We start from the raw sequence: 17252 nt of genomic DNA on the forward strand, positions 1-17252 counted from the left end.
TCTGGTCGGGGGAGAGTTGCTCTGGTCGGGGGAGAGTTGCTCTGGTCGGGGGAGTGCTGCTCTGGTCGGAGGAGAGTTGCTCTGGTCGGGGGAGAGTTGCTCTGGTCGGGGGAGAGTTGCTCTGGTCGGGGGAGAGTTGCTCTGGTCGGGGGAGAGTTGCTCTGGTCGGGGAGGTGAGTTGTGGTCAGTATTTTACACTCGTTCCTGCCACTTGTTCTGAGTTTTGATACCTGGTTGCATTACTGACGTCAGCTCCTTATCTCTGATACTCGGGCTGTGGAACATGGAGTCGTTGAGTGGCTAATGGTACTCACCGATCCTGCCGGGTGCGTCTGTCCAGTGTCATTAGCCGTACTTCCCCATCCACTTTGGGACGCCCGTACTTTGAGAGGGGCTGGTTCTGAAAGACAGATAGCCTCAATTAGCGGGAGCACAATGCTCGCAGAGTACTCCAACCTTAGTTCCAACTCAGATAGTTAACCAAACTCACCAAGTTATCAATACAGTGCTGGAACTGGTTAATCTCTCGCAGGCACTCATTGTCTCGTTTCACTTCATTCACATATTGTGCCAAATCCTAAAAACAGAAAGCAGAATGAAGCAATAAATTCATCAGATTAATTAGCAGAGAAATATGCAGATGAGAGAACCAGAGTGTGTGATCAATCTGTAACACATTTCTGGGATTGTGTTACCATCTGTTTATTATTAATTGTTCAGAGGGACATGGGCATCGCTGGCTGGCCAGTGTTTACTGCCCATTCCTAATTGCCCTTGAGAAAGTGGTGGTGAGCTGCCTTCTTGAATCGCTGCAGTTCCTGAGGTGTAGGTACATCCACAGTGCTGTTAGAGAGGAAGTCCCAGGATTTTGATCCAGCGACAGTGAAGGAACGGCGATATATTTCCAAGTCAGGATGGTGAGTGACTTGGAGAGAACTTGCAGGTGGTGATGTTCCCATGTATCTGCTGCCCTTGTCCTTCTTGATGGAAGTGGTCATGGGTTTGAAAGGTGCTGTCTAAGGGTCTTTGGTGAATTGCTGCAGTGCATCTTGTAGATGGTACACACTGCTGCTACTGAGCGTCGGTGGTGGAGGGAGTGGATGTTTGTAGATGGGGTGCCAATCAAGCGGGGCTGCTTATCCTGGATGGTGTAGAGCTTCTCGAGTGTTGTTGGAGCTGCACCCATCCAGGCAAGTGGGGAGTATTCCATCACACGCCTGACTTGTGCCTTGTAGATGGTGGACAGGCTTTGGGGAGTCAGGAGGTGAGTTACTCGCCGCAGTATTCCCAGCCTCTGACCTGCTCTTGTAGCCACTGTGTTTATGTGGTGAGTCCAGTTGAGTTTCTGGTCAATGGTAACCCCAAGGATGTTGACATAGAACAGAGCACATCGAAAAGCTACAGCACAAACAGGCCCTTCGGCCCACAAGTTGCACCGAACATGTCCCTACCTACTAGGCATACCTATGACCCTCTATCTTACTAACTTCCATGAACTTATCCAAAAGTCTCTGAAAAGATCCTATCGAATCCACCTCCACCACCACTACCGGCAGCCGATTCCACGCACCCACCACCCTCTGAGTGAAAAACTAACCCCTAACATCTCCTCTGTACCTACTCCCCAGCACCCTAAACCTGTGACCTCTTGTGGCAACCATTTCAGCCCTGGGTAAAAGCCTCTGAGAATCCACTCTATCAATACCCCTCAACATCTTATACACCTCTATCAGGTCACCTCTCATCCTTCGCCTCTCCAAGGAGAAAAGACCTAGCTCTCTCAACCTATCCTCATAAGGCATGCCACCTAATCCAGGCAACATCCTTGTAAATCTCCTCTGCACCCTTTCTATGGCTTCCACATCCTTTCTGTAATGAGGCGACCAGAACTGGGCACAGTACTCCAGGTGGGGTCTGACCAGGGTCCTATACAGCTGCAGCATTATCTCCCGATTTCTAAACTCAATTCCTCTATTGATGAAGGCCAGTATTCCACGCGCCTTCTAAACCACAGCCTCCACCTGCAACGCTGCTTTGAGCGTCCTATGAACCCGGACCCCAAGATCCTTCTGATCTTCCACACTGCCAAGCGTCTTACCGTTCATATTATATTCTTTCATCCTATTCAACCTGCCAAAATGAACCACCACACACTTATCTGGGTTGAAGACCATCTGCCACTTCTCCGCCCAGTCTTGCATTTTATCTATGTCTCGTTGCAACTGCTGACATCCCTCTACACTATCCACAACCCCACCAACCTTTGTGTCATAAGAACATAACATAAGAAATAGGAGCAGGAGTAGGCCATCTAGCCCCTCGAGCCTGCCCCGCCATTCAATAAGATCATGGCTGATCTGACGTGGATCAGTACCACTTACCCGCCTGATCCCCATAACCCTTAATTCCCTTACCGATCAGGAATCCATCCATCCGCGCTTTAAACATATTCAGCGAGGTCGCCTCCACCACCTCAGTGGGCAGAGAATTCCAGAGATTCACCACCCTCTGGGAGAAGAAGTTCCTCCTCAACTCTGTCTTAAACCGACCCCCCTTTATTTTGAGGCTGTGTCCTCTAGTTTTAACTTCCTTACTAAGTGGAAAGAATCTCTCCGCTTCCACCCTATCCAGCCCCCGCATTATCTTATAAGTCTCCATAAGATCCCCCCTCATCCTTCTAAACTCCAACGAGTACAAACCCAATCTCCTCAGCCTCTCCTCATAATCCAAACCCCTCATCTCCGGTATCAACCTGGTGAACCTTCTCTGCACTCCCTCCAATGCCAATATATCCTTCCTCATATAAGGGGACCAATACTGCACACAGTATTCCAGCTGCGGCCTCACCAATGCCCTGTACAGGTGCATCAAGACATCCCTGCTTTTATATTCTATCCCCCTCGCGATATAGGCCAACATCCCATTTGCCTTCTTGATCACCTGTTGTACCTGCAGACTGGGCTTTTGCGTCTCATGCACAAGGACCCCCAGGTCCCTTTGCACGGTAGCATGTTTTAATTTGTTTCCATTGAGATAGTAATCCCATTTGTTATTATTTCCTCCAAAGTGTATAACCTCGCATTTATCAACGTTATACTCCTTTTGCCATATCCTCGCCCACTCACTCAGCCTGTCCAAATCTCTCTACAGATCTTCTCCGTCCTCCACATGATTCACTTTTCCACTTATCTTTGAGTCGTCTGCAAACTTCGTTACCCTACACTCCGTCCCCTCCTCCAGATCATCTATATAAATGGTAAATAGTTGCGGCCCGAGTACCGATCCCTGCGGCACGCCACTAGTTACCTTCCTCCAACCGGAAAAACACCCATTTATTCCGACTCTTTGCTTCCTGTCGGATAGCCAGTCCCCAATCCACTTTAACACACTACCCCCAACTCCGTGTGCCCTAATCTTCTTCAGCAGCCTTTTATGGGGCACCTTATCAAACGCCTTTTGGAAATCCAAAAACACCGCATCCACCGGTTCTCCTCCATCAACCGCCCTAGTCACATCTTCATAAAAATCCAACATGTTCGTCAAGCACGACTTTCCCCTCATGAATCCATGCTGCGTCTGATTGATCGAACCATTTCTATCCAGATGCCCTGCTATCTCCTCTTTAATAATGGATTCCAGCATTTTCCCTACTACAGACGTTAAGCTGACCGGCCTATAGTTACCCGCCTTTTGTCTCCTTCCTTTTTTAAACAGCGGCGTAACATTAGCCGTTTTCCAATCAACCGGCACTACCCCAGAATGCAACGAGTTTTGATAAATAATCACTAACGCATCCACTATTACCTCTGACATTTCTTTCAATACCCTGGGATGCATTCCATCCGGACCCGGGGACTTGTCCACCTTCAGTCCCATTAGTCTACCCAGCACTGCCTCTCTGGTAACATTAATTGTATTAAGTATTTCTCCTGCTGCCAACTCTCTATCGTTAATATTTGGCAAACTATTTGTGTCCTCCACCGTGAAGACCGACACAAAAAACTTATTTAAAGACTCAGCCATATCCTCATTTCCCACTATTAACTCCCCCCTCTCGTCCTCCAAGGGTCCAACATTCACTCTAGCCACTCTATTCCTTTTTATATATTTATAAAAACTTTTACTATCATTTTTGATATTAATTGCTAGCCTAGCTTCATAGTCTATCCTTCCTTTCTTTATCGCTTTCTTAGTCTCTCTTTGTTGTTTCTTAAATTTTTCCCAATCACTTGTTTCTCCACTATTTTTGGCCACTCTGTACGCAGCTGTTTTTATTTTAATACTCTCCTTTATTTCCTTCATCAGCAAACTTGCCAACCCATCCTTCCACTTCCTCATCCAGGTCATTTATAAAAATCACAAAGAGCAAGGGTCCCAGAACAGATCCCTGGGGCACTCCACTGGTGACCGACCTCCATGCTGAAAAAGACGCATCTGTAACCACCCTTTGCCTTCTGTGGGCAAGCCAGTTCTGAATCCACAAGGCAATGTCCCCTTGTATCCCATGCCCCTTCACTTTCTCAATGAGCCTTGCATGGGGCACCTTCTCAAACAGCGGGGGATTCAGTGATGGTAACATCATTGAATGTCAAGGGGCAGTGGTTAGAGTGTCTCTTATTGGTGATAGTCATTGCCTGGCATTTGTGTGGCATGAATGTTATTTGCCACTTGTCAGCCCAAGCCTGGATATTGTCCAGATCTTGCTGCATTTGAACATGGGCTGCTTCAGTATCTGAGGAGCCACGAATAGAACATAGAACATAGAACATTACAGCGCAGAACAGGCCCTTCGGCCCACGATGTTGCACCGACCAGTTAAAAAAAAAACTGTGACCCTCCAACCTAAACCAATTTCTTTTCGTCCATGAACCTATCTACGGATCTCTTAAACGCCCCCAAACTAGGCGCATTTACTACTGATGCTGGCAGGGCATTCCAATCCCTCACCACCCTCTGGGTAAAGAACCTATTAGTTGTAAGTATTCGCATTCCAACCATTATTCATGTAAATTGAGTCTGTGTCTTATAAGTTCTGTTTGTGAACAGAATTCCCACTCACCTGAAGAAGGGGCTCAGAGCCTCGAAAGCTTGTGTGGCTTTTGCTACCAAATAAACCTGTTGGACTTTAACCTGGTGTTGTTAAACTTCTTACTGTAAAGAACCTACCCCTGACATCGGTTCTATAACTACCCCCCCTCAATTTAAAGCCATGCCCCCTCGTGCTGGATTTCTCCATCAGAGGAAAAAGGCTATCACTATCCACCCTATCTAAACCTCTAATCATCTTATATGTTTCAATAAGATCCCCTCTTAGCCGCCGCCTTTCCAGCGAAAACAATCCCAAATCCCTCAGCCTCTCCTCATAGGATCTCCCCTCCATACCAGGCAACATCCTGGTAAACCTCCTCTGCACCCTCTCCAAAGCCTCCACATCCTTCCTGTAATGTGGGGACCAGAACTGCACACAGTACTCCAAGTGCGGCCGCACCAGAGTTGTGTACAGTTGCAACATAACGCTACGACTCCTAAATTCAATCCCCCTACCAATAAACGCCAAGACACCATATGCCTTCTTAACAACCTTATCTACTTGATTCCCAACTTTCAGGGATCTATGCACACATACACCTAGATCCCTCTGCTCCTCCACACTATTCAAAGTCCTCCCGTTAGCCCTATACTCAACACATCTGTTATTCCTACCAAAGTGAATTACCTCACACTTCTCCGCATTAAACTCCATCCGCCACCTCTCGGCCCAACTTTGCAACCTGTCTAAGTCTTCCTGCAAACTACGACACCCTTCCTCACTGTCTACCACACCACCGACTTTGGTGTCATCAGCAAATTTGCTAATCCACCCAACTATACCCTCATCCAGATCATTAATAAATATTACAAACAGCAGTGGCCCCAAAACAGATCCTTGAGGTACACCACTTGTAACCGCACTCCATGATGAATATTTACTATCAACCACCACCCTCTGTTTCCTATCCGCTAGCCAATTCCTGATCCAATTTCCTAGATCACCCCCAATCCCATACATCTGCATTTTCTGCAGAAGCCTACCATGGTGAACCTTATCAAACGCCTTACTAAAATCCATATATACCACGTCCACTGCCTTGCCCCCATCCACCTCCTTGGTCACTTTCTCAAAAAACTCAATAAGGTTAGTAAGGCACGACCTACCTGCCACAAAACCATGCTGACTATCACCTATCAATTCATTACTCTCCAAATAACTATAAATCCTATCCCTTATAATTTTTTCCAACATCTTGCCGACAACAGAAGTGAGACTCACCGGTCTATAATTCCCGGGGAAGTCTCTGTTCCCCTTCTTAAACAATGGGACAACATTCGCTAACCTCCAATCTTCTGGTGCTGAACATTGTACAGTCAGTGGTGAACATCCCCACTTCTGACCTTATGACGGAGGGAAGGTCATTGATGAAGCAGCTGAAGATTGTTGCATCTTGGACACCACCCTGAGGGACTCCTGCAGAGATGTCCTGGAGCTGAGATTACTGACCCTCCACAACCACAACCACCTTCCTATGTACCAGGTATGACTCCAACCAGTGGAGAGCTTGCCCCCTGATACCCATTGATTCCAGTTTCTGGGGCTCCTTGATGCCACACTCGATCGAATGCAGCCTTGATGTCCAGGGCTGTCACTCTCACCTCACCTCTGGAATTCAGCTCTTTTGTCCACATTTAAACTAAGGCTGTAATGAGGTCAGGAGCTGAGTGTCTGTGGCTATAACTCCGATCTGTCCCAGAGTGTTGCAAATCATTTCTTTGCAACTCTCCCTCCAATTGCCTTTTGAAAGTTATTATTGAATCTGCTTCCACCGCCCTTTCAGGCAGCACATTCCAGATCACAACAACTCACTGTGTCAAATAAACTCCCCTCATCTCCCCCGCTGGTTCTTTTCCCAATTCTCTTCAATCTGTGTCCCTCTGGTTCCCCACCCTCCCGTCACTGCAAACACTTTCTCCTGATTTACTCCATCAAAACTCTTCCTGATTTTGAGCTCCTCTATTAAATCTCCTCTGAACCTTCTCTGCTCCAAGGAGAACAATCCCAGCTTCTCCAGTCTCTCCACATTCACTGAGGTCCCTCATTCCTGGGAACATTCCAGTAAACCTCCTCCGCACCCTCTCCAAGGGCCTGACATCCCTCCTAAAGTGTGGAGCCCAGAGCTGGACACTATTCATTCACATTCACATTTCATGCTTCAGTGTAAGTTTATCACTTCGAGACTGGGTGAGAGCCCAGTCCACTTTGCTTTTCGTCGACACCCACCTTCATCGCATCCAACGCCAGTCGTAAATTTGACTTCTCATGACAATCAGTAGTTTGTTTGATTAGCTCCTGTGAAACCACAGAAAGGTCTGGTTAGATACTGATTAGCGTCTGGTTAAATACTGATTAGCGTCTGGTTAAATACTGGTTAGATACAGGCTAGATATTCACTTCACAATCACCTGTGATAACATCTCACACAGTCTTGGCGAACCTTTATATTCTCTTCCAGGAAGTAGTGAATCTGTCACACAAGCTAACATCTCATTCTCTCAACATTTATATACCCTCTCTCTCCCAGTACGAGTTGGACTAGTTTCTGTCAGGAGTGTAGATCACCCTGTACAAGAGGGAGGTTCTGGCAATATCTACCTGTTATATATTTAAGTGGTTGGATGATTGCTGTAAGAGCCAGTCAGATGATTTGATGATGGTGCCACTGGGGTGTTTCACAGGCCCTTGTTTAGTTTTATTTTCTACTCTGTATTGGCAGCAGCTCCTCAATAAACCTGGTGTTGTTAGATTGAATCTACGTGTGCAAACCACATCTTTTTTCTTTTTGTTTAAAATCCACAACCCTGAACATAATTCGGACAATACAGCATCAGGACAGGAATGGCCTGCACCACCAAATAGGATCAGAGGGATCAGAGAGAAATTTCAAAAAATAACCTCGCTCCCCAAAACTTGTTAGAAGTTTCTTATGTTTTCTACAGAATCACAATGGATAACGTCATAGGAATGGAACTGACTGGAGAGTCAGTATAGACTCGATGGGCTGAATGGCCACAATGTCATGGGTTTGTGACTCTGTGTGACGGGCAAACCTGTTAACATTCTGTTTACTTCAACCGAGATAGACTTTCATTGCTATTGCACCTGCCACCACCTCGGTATTTGTTGTTGCTCTAATATGGGAAATTGAGCAGTCAACATATTCCCCACAGCATCACGTTGAACCCCGACAGTGAGGTTCCACTGACTGACTGTGGCCCAATGGAGATGGTTCAAAATGTAATATCAATCATTCAGTTTTCCCGCAATCTACAGAAGTAGCGTGACCTGATGTTCCCCGCCGCCGCGCTCCCCGCCGCCGCGCTCCCCGCCGCCGCGCTCCCGGCCGCCGCGCTCCCGGCCGCCGCGCTCCCCGCCGCCGCGCTCCCCGCCGCCGCGCTCCCCGCCGCCGCGCTCCCCGCCGCCGCGCTCCCCGCCGCCGCGCTCCCCGCCGCCGCGCTCCCGGCCGCCGCGCTCCCGGCCGCCGCGCTCCCCGCCGCCGCGCTCCCCGCCGCTGCGCTCCCGGCCACCGCGCTCCCGGCCACCGCGCTCCCCACAGCCTGTACGATCCGGTCCTTTATAACTGGAAAAGGATTCAAACTGGTTTTAAACCGATTGGCTGGATGCTGCTGAATTCGAAGAGTTACCTGGAGGAGGAGGTGATATTTGAGGACTCGCTGCATTGGAACAACGAGGAGGTCTCTCAGCGTGAACTTCCCATTGTTAGCTCTGTTTGCACAATCCTAAACAACAACAACAACTTGGATTTATATCATGCCTTTGGTCAAATGTCCCAAGCAGCATGCTGTGATAACATTTAACACTGTGTCACAGAATGAGGTATCAGGACAGGTGACAAGAGGTCAGTTTTATGGAGAATCCTAAACCACAGAGGGGGTTACAGAGGTCGAGAGGTTTCGGGAGGGAATTTGCCCTCAGGTCCAGACAGGCCACTAACAGGGGGGGCAATTAAAATCGAGAATGTTCAAAAGGTCAGACCGAGGAGAGCTCAGTGATCTCAGAGAGTTCCCGTGAGGGGAACCCAAAGTCCCATCTCCCAGGATAATTACAGAGTTAGACAGTCAGTTCAACTTGACAAAGGCAAATGTCAAATTGATAATGAAGCTGAGATGCAGACTGAGAATAAAAAGGTTCAGAGAGGAAGTGAAAAAGAAAAGAGAGCAACAAAGAGAGAGGATGAGAAGATACTGTCAGCTAACTCATCACAAAATCCACACGCTGTCTGTAAAAACAAGAGAATTAAATAGTAGGAAGAGGTTGGTCAGGGAAAATGTTACAGCGGTACTCAGGCAGGATAGATTAGGGAGCTTGTCTACAGAGGCCCTATGGGTGGAGCTGAGAAACAAGAAAGGTATGACCACATTAATGGGGTTGTATTATAGACCACCCAATAGTCAGCGAGAATTGGAGGAGCAAATCAGCGGAGAGATAGCTGACAACTGCAAGAAACATAAAGTTGTGATAGTAGGGGATTTTAATTTTCCACATATAGATTGGGACTCGCATTCTGTTAAAGGTTTAGACGGGGCAGAGTTTGTAAAATGTGTTCAGGAGAATTTTCTACATCAGCATATAGAGGTGCCAACTAGAGAGGATGGGATATTGGATCTCCTATTGGGAAATGAGTTAGGGCAGGTGATGGATGTGAGTGTGAGGGAACACTTTGGATCCAGTGATCATAATGCCATTCGTTTCAACCTGATCGTGGATAAGGATAGATCTGGTCCTCGGGTTGAAGTTCTGAACTGGAAAAAGGCCAAATTTGATGAAATGAGAAGGGATCTGGGAAGTGTGGATTGGCACAGGCTGTTCTCTGGTAAGGATGTAAATGGAAAGTGGGAGGCCTTCAAAGGAGAAATTTTGAGAGTGCAGAGTTTGTATGTTCCTGTCAGGATTAAAGGCAAAGTAAATCGGAATAAGGAACCTTGGTTCTCGAGGGAGATTGTAACACTGATTAAGAGGAAGAGAGAGTTGTATGAAATGTACAGGCAGCAAGGAACACATCAGATTGGAGAAACACATCACTTGGAGAAACAAGTGATTGGGAAAAATTTAAGAAACAACAAAGAGAGACTAAGAAAGCGATAAAGAAAGGAAGGATAGACTATGAAGCTAGGCTAGCAATTAATATAAAAAATGATAGTAAAAGTTTTTATAAATATATAAAAAGGAATAGAGTGGCTAGAGTGAATGTTGGACCCTTGGAGGACGAGAGGGGGGAGTTAATAGTGGGAAATGAGGATATGGCTGAGTCTTTAAATAAGTTTTTTGTGTCGGTCTTCACGGTGGAGGACACAAATAGTATGCCAAATATTAACGATAGAGGGTTGGCAGCAGGAGAAATACTTAATACGATTAATGTTACCAGAGAGGCAGTGCTGGGTAGACTAATGGGACTGAAGGTGGACAAGTCCCCGGGTCCGGATGGAATGCATCCCAGGGTATTGAAAGAAATGTCAGAGGTAATAGTGGATGCGTTAGTGATTATTTATCAAAACTCGTTGCATTCTGGGGTAGTGCCGGTTGATTGGAAAACGGCTAATGATACGCCGCTGTTTAAAAAAGGAAGGAGACAAAAGGCGGGTAACTATAGGCCGGTCAGCTTAACGTCTGTAGTAGGGAAAATGCTGGAATCCATTATTAAAGAGGAGATAGCAGGGCATCTGGATAGAAATGGTTCGATCAATCAGACGCAGCATGGATTCATGAGGGGAAAGTCGTGCTTGACGAACATGTTGGATTTTTATGAAGATGTGACTAGGGCGGTTGATGGAGGAGAACCGGTGGATGCGGTGTTTTTGGATTTCCAAAAGGCGTTTGATAAGGTGCCCCATAAAAGGCTGCTGAAGAAGATTAGGGCACACGGAGTTGGGGGTAGTGTGTTAAAGTGGATTGGGGACTGGCTATCCGACAGGAAGCAAAGAGTCGGAATAAATGGGTGTTTTTCCGGTTGGAGGAAGGTAACTAGTGGCGTGCCGCAGGGATCGGTACTCGGGCCGCAACTGTTTACCATTTATATAGATGATCTGGAGGAGGGGACGGAGTGTAGGGTAACGAAGTTTGCAGACGACACAAAGATAAGTGGAAAAGTGAATCGTGTGGAGGACGGAGAAGATCTGCAGAGAGATTTGGACAGGCTGAGTGAGTGGGCGAGGATATGGCAAATGGAGTATAACGTTGAGAAATGCGAGGTTATACACTTTGGAGGAAATAATAACAAATGGGATTACTATCTCAATGGAAACAAATTAAAACATGCTACCGTGCAAAGGGACCTGGGGGTCCTTGTGCATGAGACGCAAAAGCCCAGTCTGCAGGTACAACAGGTGATCAAGAAGGCAAATGGGATGTTGGCCTATATTGCGAGGGGGATAGAATATAAAAGCAGGGATGTCTTGATGCACCTGTACAGGGCATTGGTGAGGCCGCAGCTGGAATACTGTGTGCAGTATTGGTCCCCTTATATGAGGAAGGATATATTGGCATTGGAGGGAGTGCAGAGAAGGTTCACCAGGTTGATACCGGAGATGAGGGGTTTGGATTATGAGGAGAGGCTGAGGAGATTGGGTTTGTACTCGTTGGAGTTTAGAAGGATGAGGGGGGATCTTATGGAGACTTATAAGATAATGCGGGGGCTGGATAGGGTGGAGGCGGAGAGATTCTTTCCACTTAGTAAGGAAGTTAAAACTAGAGGACACAGCCTCAAAATAAAGGGGGGTCGGTTTAAGACAGAGTTGAGGAGGAACTTCTTCTCCCAGAGGGTGGTGAATCTCTGGAATTCTCTGCCCACTGAGGTGGTGGAGGCGACCTCGCTGAATATGTTTAAAGCGCGGATGGATGGATTCCTGATCGGTAAGGGAATTAAGGGTTATGGGGATCAGGCGGGTAAGTGGTACTGATCCACGTCAGATCAGCCATGATCTTATTGAATGGCGGGGCAGGCTCGAGGGGCTAGATGGCCTACTCCTGCTCCTATTTCTTATGTTCTTATGTTCTTATCCCTCACTATCCTTTTGCTCCTAACATACCTATAGAAGCTCTTTGGATTTTCCTTCACTCTGTCTGCCAAAGCAACCTCATGTCTTCTTTTAGCCCTCCTGATTTCCCTCTTAAGTAGCTTCTTGCACTTTTTAGACTCCTCGAGCATCTGATCTGTTCCTTGCTGCCTGTACATTTCATACAACTCTCTCTTCCTCTTAATCAGTGTTACAATATCCCTCGAGAACCAAGGTTCCTTATTCCGATTTACTTTGCCTTTAATCCTGACAGGAACATACAAACTCTGCACTCTCAAAATTTCTCCTTTGAAGGCCTCCCACTTTCCATTTACATCCTTACCAGAGAACAGCCTGTGCCAATCCACACTTCCCAGATCCCTTCTCATTTCATCAAATTTGGCCTTTTTCCAGTTCAGAACTTCAACCCGAGGACCAGATCTATCCTTATCCATGATCAGGTTGAAACGAATGGCATTATGATCACTGTATCCAAAGTGTTCCCTCACACTCACATCCATCACCTGCCCTAACTCATTTCCCAATAGGAGATCCAATATCCCATCCTCTCTAGTTGGCACCTCTATATACTGATGTAGAAAATTCTCCTGAACACATTTTACAAACTCTGCCCCGTCTAAACCTTTAACAGTGTGCGAGTCCCAATCTATATGTGGAAAATTAAAATCCCCTACTATCACAACTTTATGTTTCTTGCAGTTGTCAGCTATCTCTCCGCTGATTTGCTCCTCCAATTCTCGCTGACTATTGGGTGGTCTATAATACAACCCCATTAATGTGGTCATACCTTTCCTGTTTCTCAGCTCCACCCATAGGGCCTCTGTAGACAAGCTCCCTAATCTATCCTGCCTGAGTACCGCTGTAACATTTTCCCTGACCAACAATGCCACCCCCCCACCTTTTATCCCTCTGCCTCTATCCCGCCTGAAACGTTGGAACCCTGGAACATTGAGATATTGCACATTGGAAGGACAAACCAAAGTAGAACAGTCAGGATAAATGATAGGACTCTGAAGAGTGCAGTTGAACAGAGGGATCTGGGAATACAGGTACAGAATTCCCTGAAAGTGACGTCACAGGTGGATAGGGTCATAAAGAGTGCCTTTGGTACATTGGCCTTTATAAATCGGAGTATCGAGTATGAAAGTTGGAGTGTTATGGTAAGGTTATATAAGGCATTGGTGAGGCCGAATTTGGAGTATTGTGTACAGTTTTGGTCACCTAGTTACAGGAAGGATGTAAATAAGGTTGAAAGTGCAGAGAAGGTTCACAAGTATGTTGTCGGGACTTGAGGAGCTGAGTTACAGAGAGAGATTGAATAGGTTGGGACCTTATTCCCTGGAGCGTAGAAGATTGAGGGGAGATTTGATAGAGGTGTATAAGATTTTGATGGGTATAGATAGAGTGAATGCAAGCAAGCTTTTTCTGCTGAAGCTAGGGGAGAAAAAAACCAGAGGGCATGGGTTAAGGGTGAAAGGAGAAAAGTTTAAAGGGAATATTAGGGGGGGCTTCTTCACGCAGAGAGTGGTGGGAGTGTGGAATGAGCTGCCGTATAAAGTGGTAAATGCTTTTAACATTTAAGAAAAACTTGGACGGGTTCATGGATGAGAGGGGTGTGGAGGGATATGGTCCAAGTGCAGGTCAGTGGGACTAGGCAAAAAATGGTTCGGCACAGACAAGAAGGGCCAAAAGGCCTGTTTCTGAGCTGTAATTTTCCATGGTTTCTATCTATGACTCGTAGGAAGGAACTAAAGAGGGAAATTAGAAGAGCAAGAATGGGTCATGAGAAGGCCTTGGCAGACAGGATAAAGGAAAACCCCAAGGCATTCTACAAGTATGTTAAGAGCAAGAGGATAAGATGTGAAGGAGTAGGACCTATCAAATGCGACAGTGGGAAAGTCTGTATTGAACCGGTTGAAATAGCAGAGGTACTCAATGAATACTTCAGTAATCACAGCGTAAAAGGATCTTGGTAGTTGCAGTGCAGACTTGCAGTGGACTGAGAAGATTGAGCATGTGGACATTAGGAAAGAGGATGTGTTGGAGCTTTTGAAAAGCATCAGGTTCGATAAATCGCCGGGACTGGATGGGATGTACCCCAGGTTACTGTGGGAGGCAAGGGAAGGGATTGCTGAGCCTCTGGCGATGATCTTTGCGTCGTCAATGGAGAGGGGAGAGGTTCCGGAGGATTGGAGGATTGCGGATGTGGTTCCGTTATTCAAGAAAGGGAGAAGAGATAGCCCAGGAAATTATAGATCAGTGAGTCTAACCTCAGTGGTTGGTAAGTTGATGGAGAAGATCCTGAGAGGCAGGATTTATGAACATCTGGAGAGGAATAGTATGATCAGAAATAGCCAGCACGGCTTTGTCCAAGGCAGATCATGCCTTACGAGCCTAATTGAATTTTTTGAAGATGTAACTCGACACATAGACGAGGGAAGAGCGGTAGATGTAGTTTATATGGATTTCAGCAAGGCGTTTGATAAGGTGCCCCATGCAAGGCTCATTGAGAAAGTGAAGGGGCATGGGATACAAGGGGACATTGCCTTGTGGATTCAGAACAGGCTTGCCCACAGAAGGCAAAGAGTGGTTGTAGATGGGTCTTTTTCAGCATGGAGGTCGGTCACCAGTGGAGTGCCCCAGGGATCTGTTCTGGGACCCTTGCTCTTTGCGATTTTTATAAATGACCTGGATGAGGAAGTGGAAGGATGAGTTGGCAAGTTTGCTGATGACACAAAGGTTGGGGGGGTTGTGGATAGTGTAGAGGGATGTCAGAAGTTGCAACAAGACATAGATAAGGTGCAAGACTGGGCGGAGAAGTGGCAGACGGACTTCAACCCAGATAAGTGTGTGGTGGTTCATTTTGGCAGGTCGAATAGGATGGAAGAATATAATATTAAGGGTAAGACGCTTGGCAGTGTGGAAGATCAGAAGAATCTTGGGGTCCGGGTTCATAGGACGCTCAAAGCAGCGTCGCAGGTAGAGGCTGTGGTTAAGAAGGTGTATGGAATACTGGCCTTCATCAATAGAGGAATTGAGTTTAGAAATCGGGAGATAATGCTGCAGCTGTATAGGACCCTGGTCAGACCCCACCTGGAGTACTGTGCCCAGTTCTGGTCGCCTCATTACAGAAAGGGTGGGGAAGCCATAGAAAGGGTGCAGAGGAGATTTACAAGGATGTTGCCTGGATTAGGTGGCATGCCTTATGAGGATAGGTTGAGAGAGCTAGGTCTTTTCTCCTTGGAGAGGCGAAGGATGAGAGGTGACCTGATAGAGGTGTCTTCGATTTTGAGAGGTATTGATAGAGTGGATTCTCAGAGGCTTTTACCCAGGGCTGAAATGGTTGCCACAAGAGGTCACAGGTTTAGGGTGCTGGGGAGTAGGTACAGAGGAGATGTTAGGGGTAAGTTTTTCACTCAGAGGGTGGTGGGTGCGTGGAATCGGCTGCCGGTAGTGGTGGTGGAGGTGGATTCGATAGGGTCTTTTAAGAGACTTTTGGATAAGTTTTTGGAGGTTAGTAAGATAGAGGGTTATAGGTAAGCCTAGTAGGTAGGGACATGTTCGGCGCAACTTGTGGGCCGAAGGGCCTGTTTGTGCTGTCGCTTTTCTATGTTCTATGATACGAGTTGGCCAGTGTGGTTCCAATGGGCTTCGCTGCCTGTTCCTGTGCTGTGACCATTCAGTGATTGGGCTGGGGAAGATTACCGATAGGGAGATGAGATCCTGAAGGAATTTGAAAAGAAGTGAGAGAATTTTAAACTCGAGGTGCTGTTGGACTGATAGTTCTTGCAGTCAGTGAGCACAGGGGGTGGCGGGGGAACAGAGCGAGGATTTACCCTAACCCTAAAGCTTGACTTTCTGATGAGTTAAATTTTACTGAGTGTGTAACCTAGGAAGAGGAAGAGGCCAAATTGCCACTGGAATCTGCTGAAGCCTCCAATGGGATGGAGTCTGGGTGGCCGGATGGTCCAGGCTCTGAAATGAGGCAGTGAGGCAGTAACACACTGTGGGTTAATGAAGAAATCCAACAGCACGGAATGCTGATGCATTCAGAGCACACAATATTTTATCCCGAAACAGCTTTAACTGCACCATAATAAATATTAGCGAAAGATTAATTACCTCCAACTTTAGCCGCAGATCTTGTCTTGATTTACTGATCTCATCCAAACACTTTATTGCAACCTCCACTCGACTGCAGTAATCACCATAAATCAGCAACCTACAGAGAGAATGAGAGAGTGAGTGGGAGCACGGGGAGAGGGGGGGGGGGGGGGGGAGAGAGGGGGGGGGAGGGAGGGTGGGGAGGGAGGGTGGGAGAGGGAGGGTGGGGAGAGGGAGGGGGGGAGAGGGAGGGGAGGGAGAGGGGGGGGAGAGGGAGGGTGGGAGAGGGAGGGTGGGGAGGGAGGGGGGGGGGAGAGGGAGGGGGGAGAGGGAGGGGGGGGAGAGGGAGGGGGGGAGAGGGAGGGGGGGGAGAGGGAGGGGGGAGAGGGAGGGGGGGAGAGGGGAGGGGGGGAGAGGGAGGGGGGAGAGGGAGGGGGGAGAGGGGAGGGGGAGAGGGAGGGGGGGAGAGGAGGGGGGGAGAGGGAGGGGGGGGAGAGGGAGGGGGGAGAGGGAGGGGGGGAGAGGGAGGGGGGGAGAGGGAGGGGGGGAGAGGGAGGGGGAGGGAGGGGAGGGGGAGAGGGGGGGGGGAGGGAGGGGGAGAGGGAGGGGGGAGAGGGAGGGGGGAGAGGGAGGGGGGAGAGGGAGGGGGGAGAGGGAGGGGAGGGGAGAGGGAGAGGGGGGGAGAGGGAGGGGGAGAGGGAGGGGGAGAGGGGGGAGGAGGGGGAGAGGGAGGGGGGAGAGGGGGAGGGGGGAGAGGAGGGGGGGGGAGGGGGGAGAGGGAGGGGGAGAGGGAGGGGGGAGAGGGAGGGGGGGAGGGGGAAGAGAGGGGGAGAGGGGGGAGAGGGGAGGGGGAGAGGGAGGGAGAGGGGGGAGAGTTGTGTGTTGTGGGGTGTGTGGGGTGTGTGGTGTGTGGTTGGGAAAAAATAAAGAGAAAAATAAAGAGAAAGAAATAAAGAGAAAAAATAAAAGAGAAAAAAATAAATAGAAAAAAGAAAGAGAAAAAGAATAAAGAAAAAAAGAAA

General features: G+C 47.9%; 1 protein-coding gene across 1 annotated transcript in view; it reads right to left on the reverse strand.

The window, feature by feature from the left end:
* The window catches only part of vav3a (vav 3 guanine nucleotide exchange factor a), a 232985-nt gene that overhangs the window by 101084 nt on the left and 114649 nt on the right, over positions 1-17252 (reverse strand). Inside the window, exons 8-12 of the mRNA XM_078219234.1 lie at positions 16249-16348; positions 8737-8832; positions 7316-7384; positions 491-577; positions 315-400 (exon numbers count right to left, since the gene is read on the reverse strand). Coding sequence (XP_078075360.1) covers positions 315-400; positions 491-577; positions 7316-7384; positions 8737-8832; positions 16249-16348 — 438 coding nt within the window. The remainder of the gene's footprint in view (positions 1-314; positions 401-490; positions 578-7315; positions 7385-8736; positions 8833-16248; positions 16349-17252) is intronic.

This window comes from Mustelus asterias, chromosome 8 (assembly GCF_964213995.1).
Source record: "Mustelus asterias chromosome 8, sMusAst1.hap1.1, whole genome shotgun sequence".
NCBI classification, from domain to species: Eukaryota; Metazoa; Chordata; class Chondrichthyes; order Carcharhiniformes; family Triakidae; genus Mustelus; species Mustelus asterias.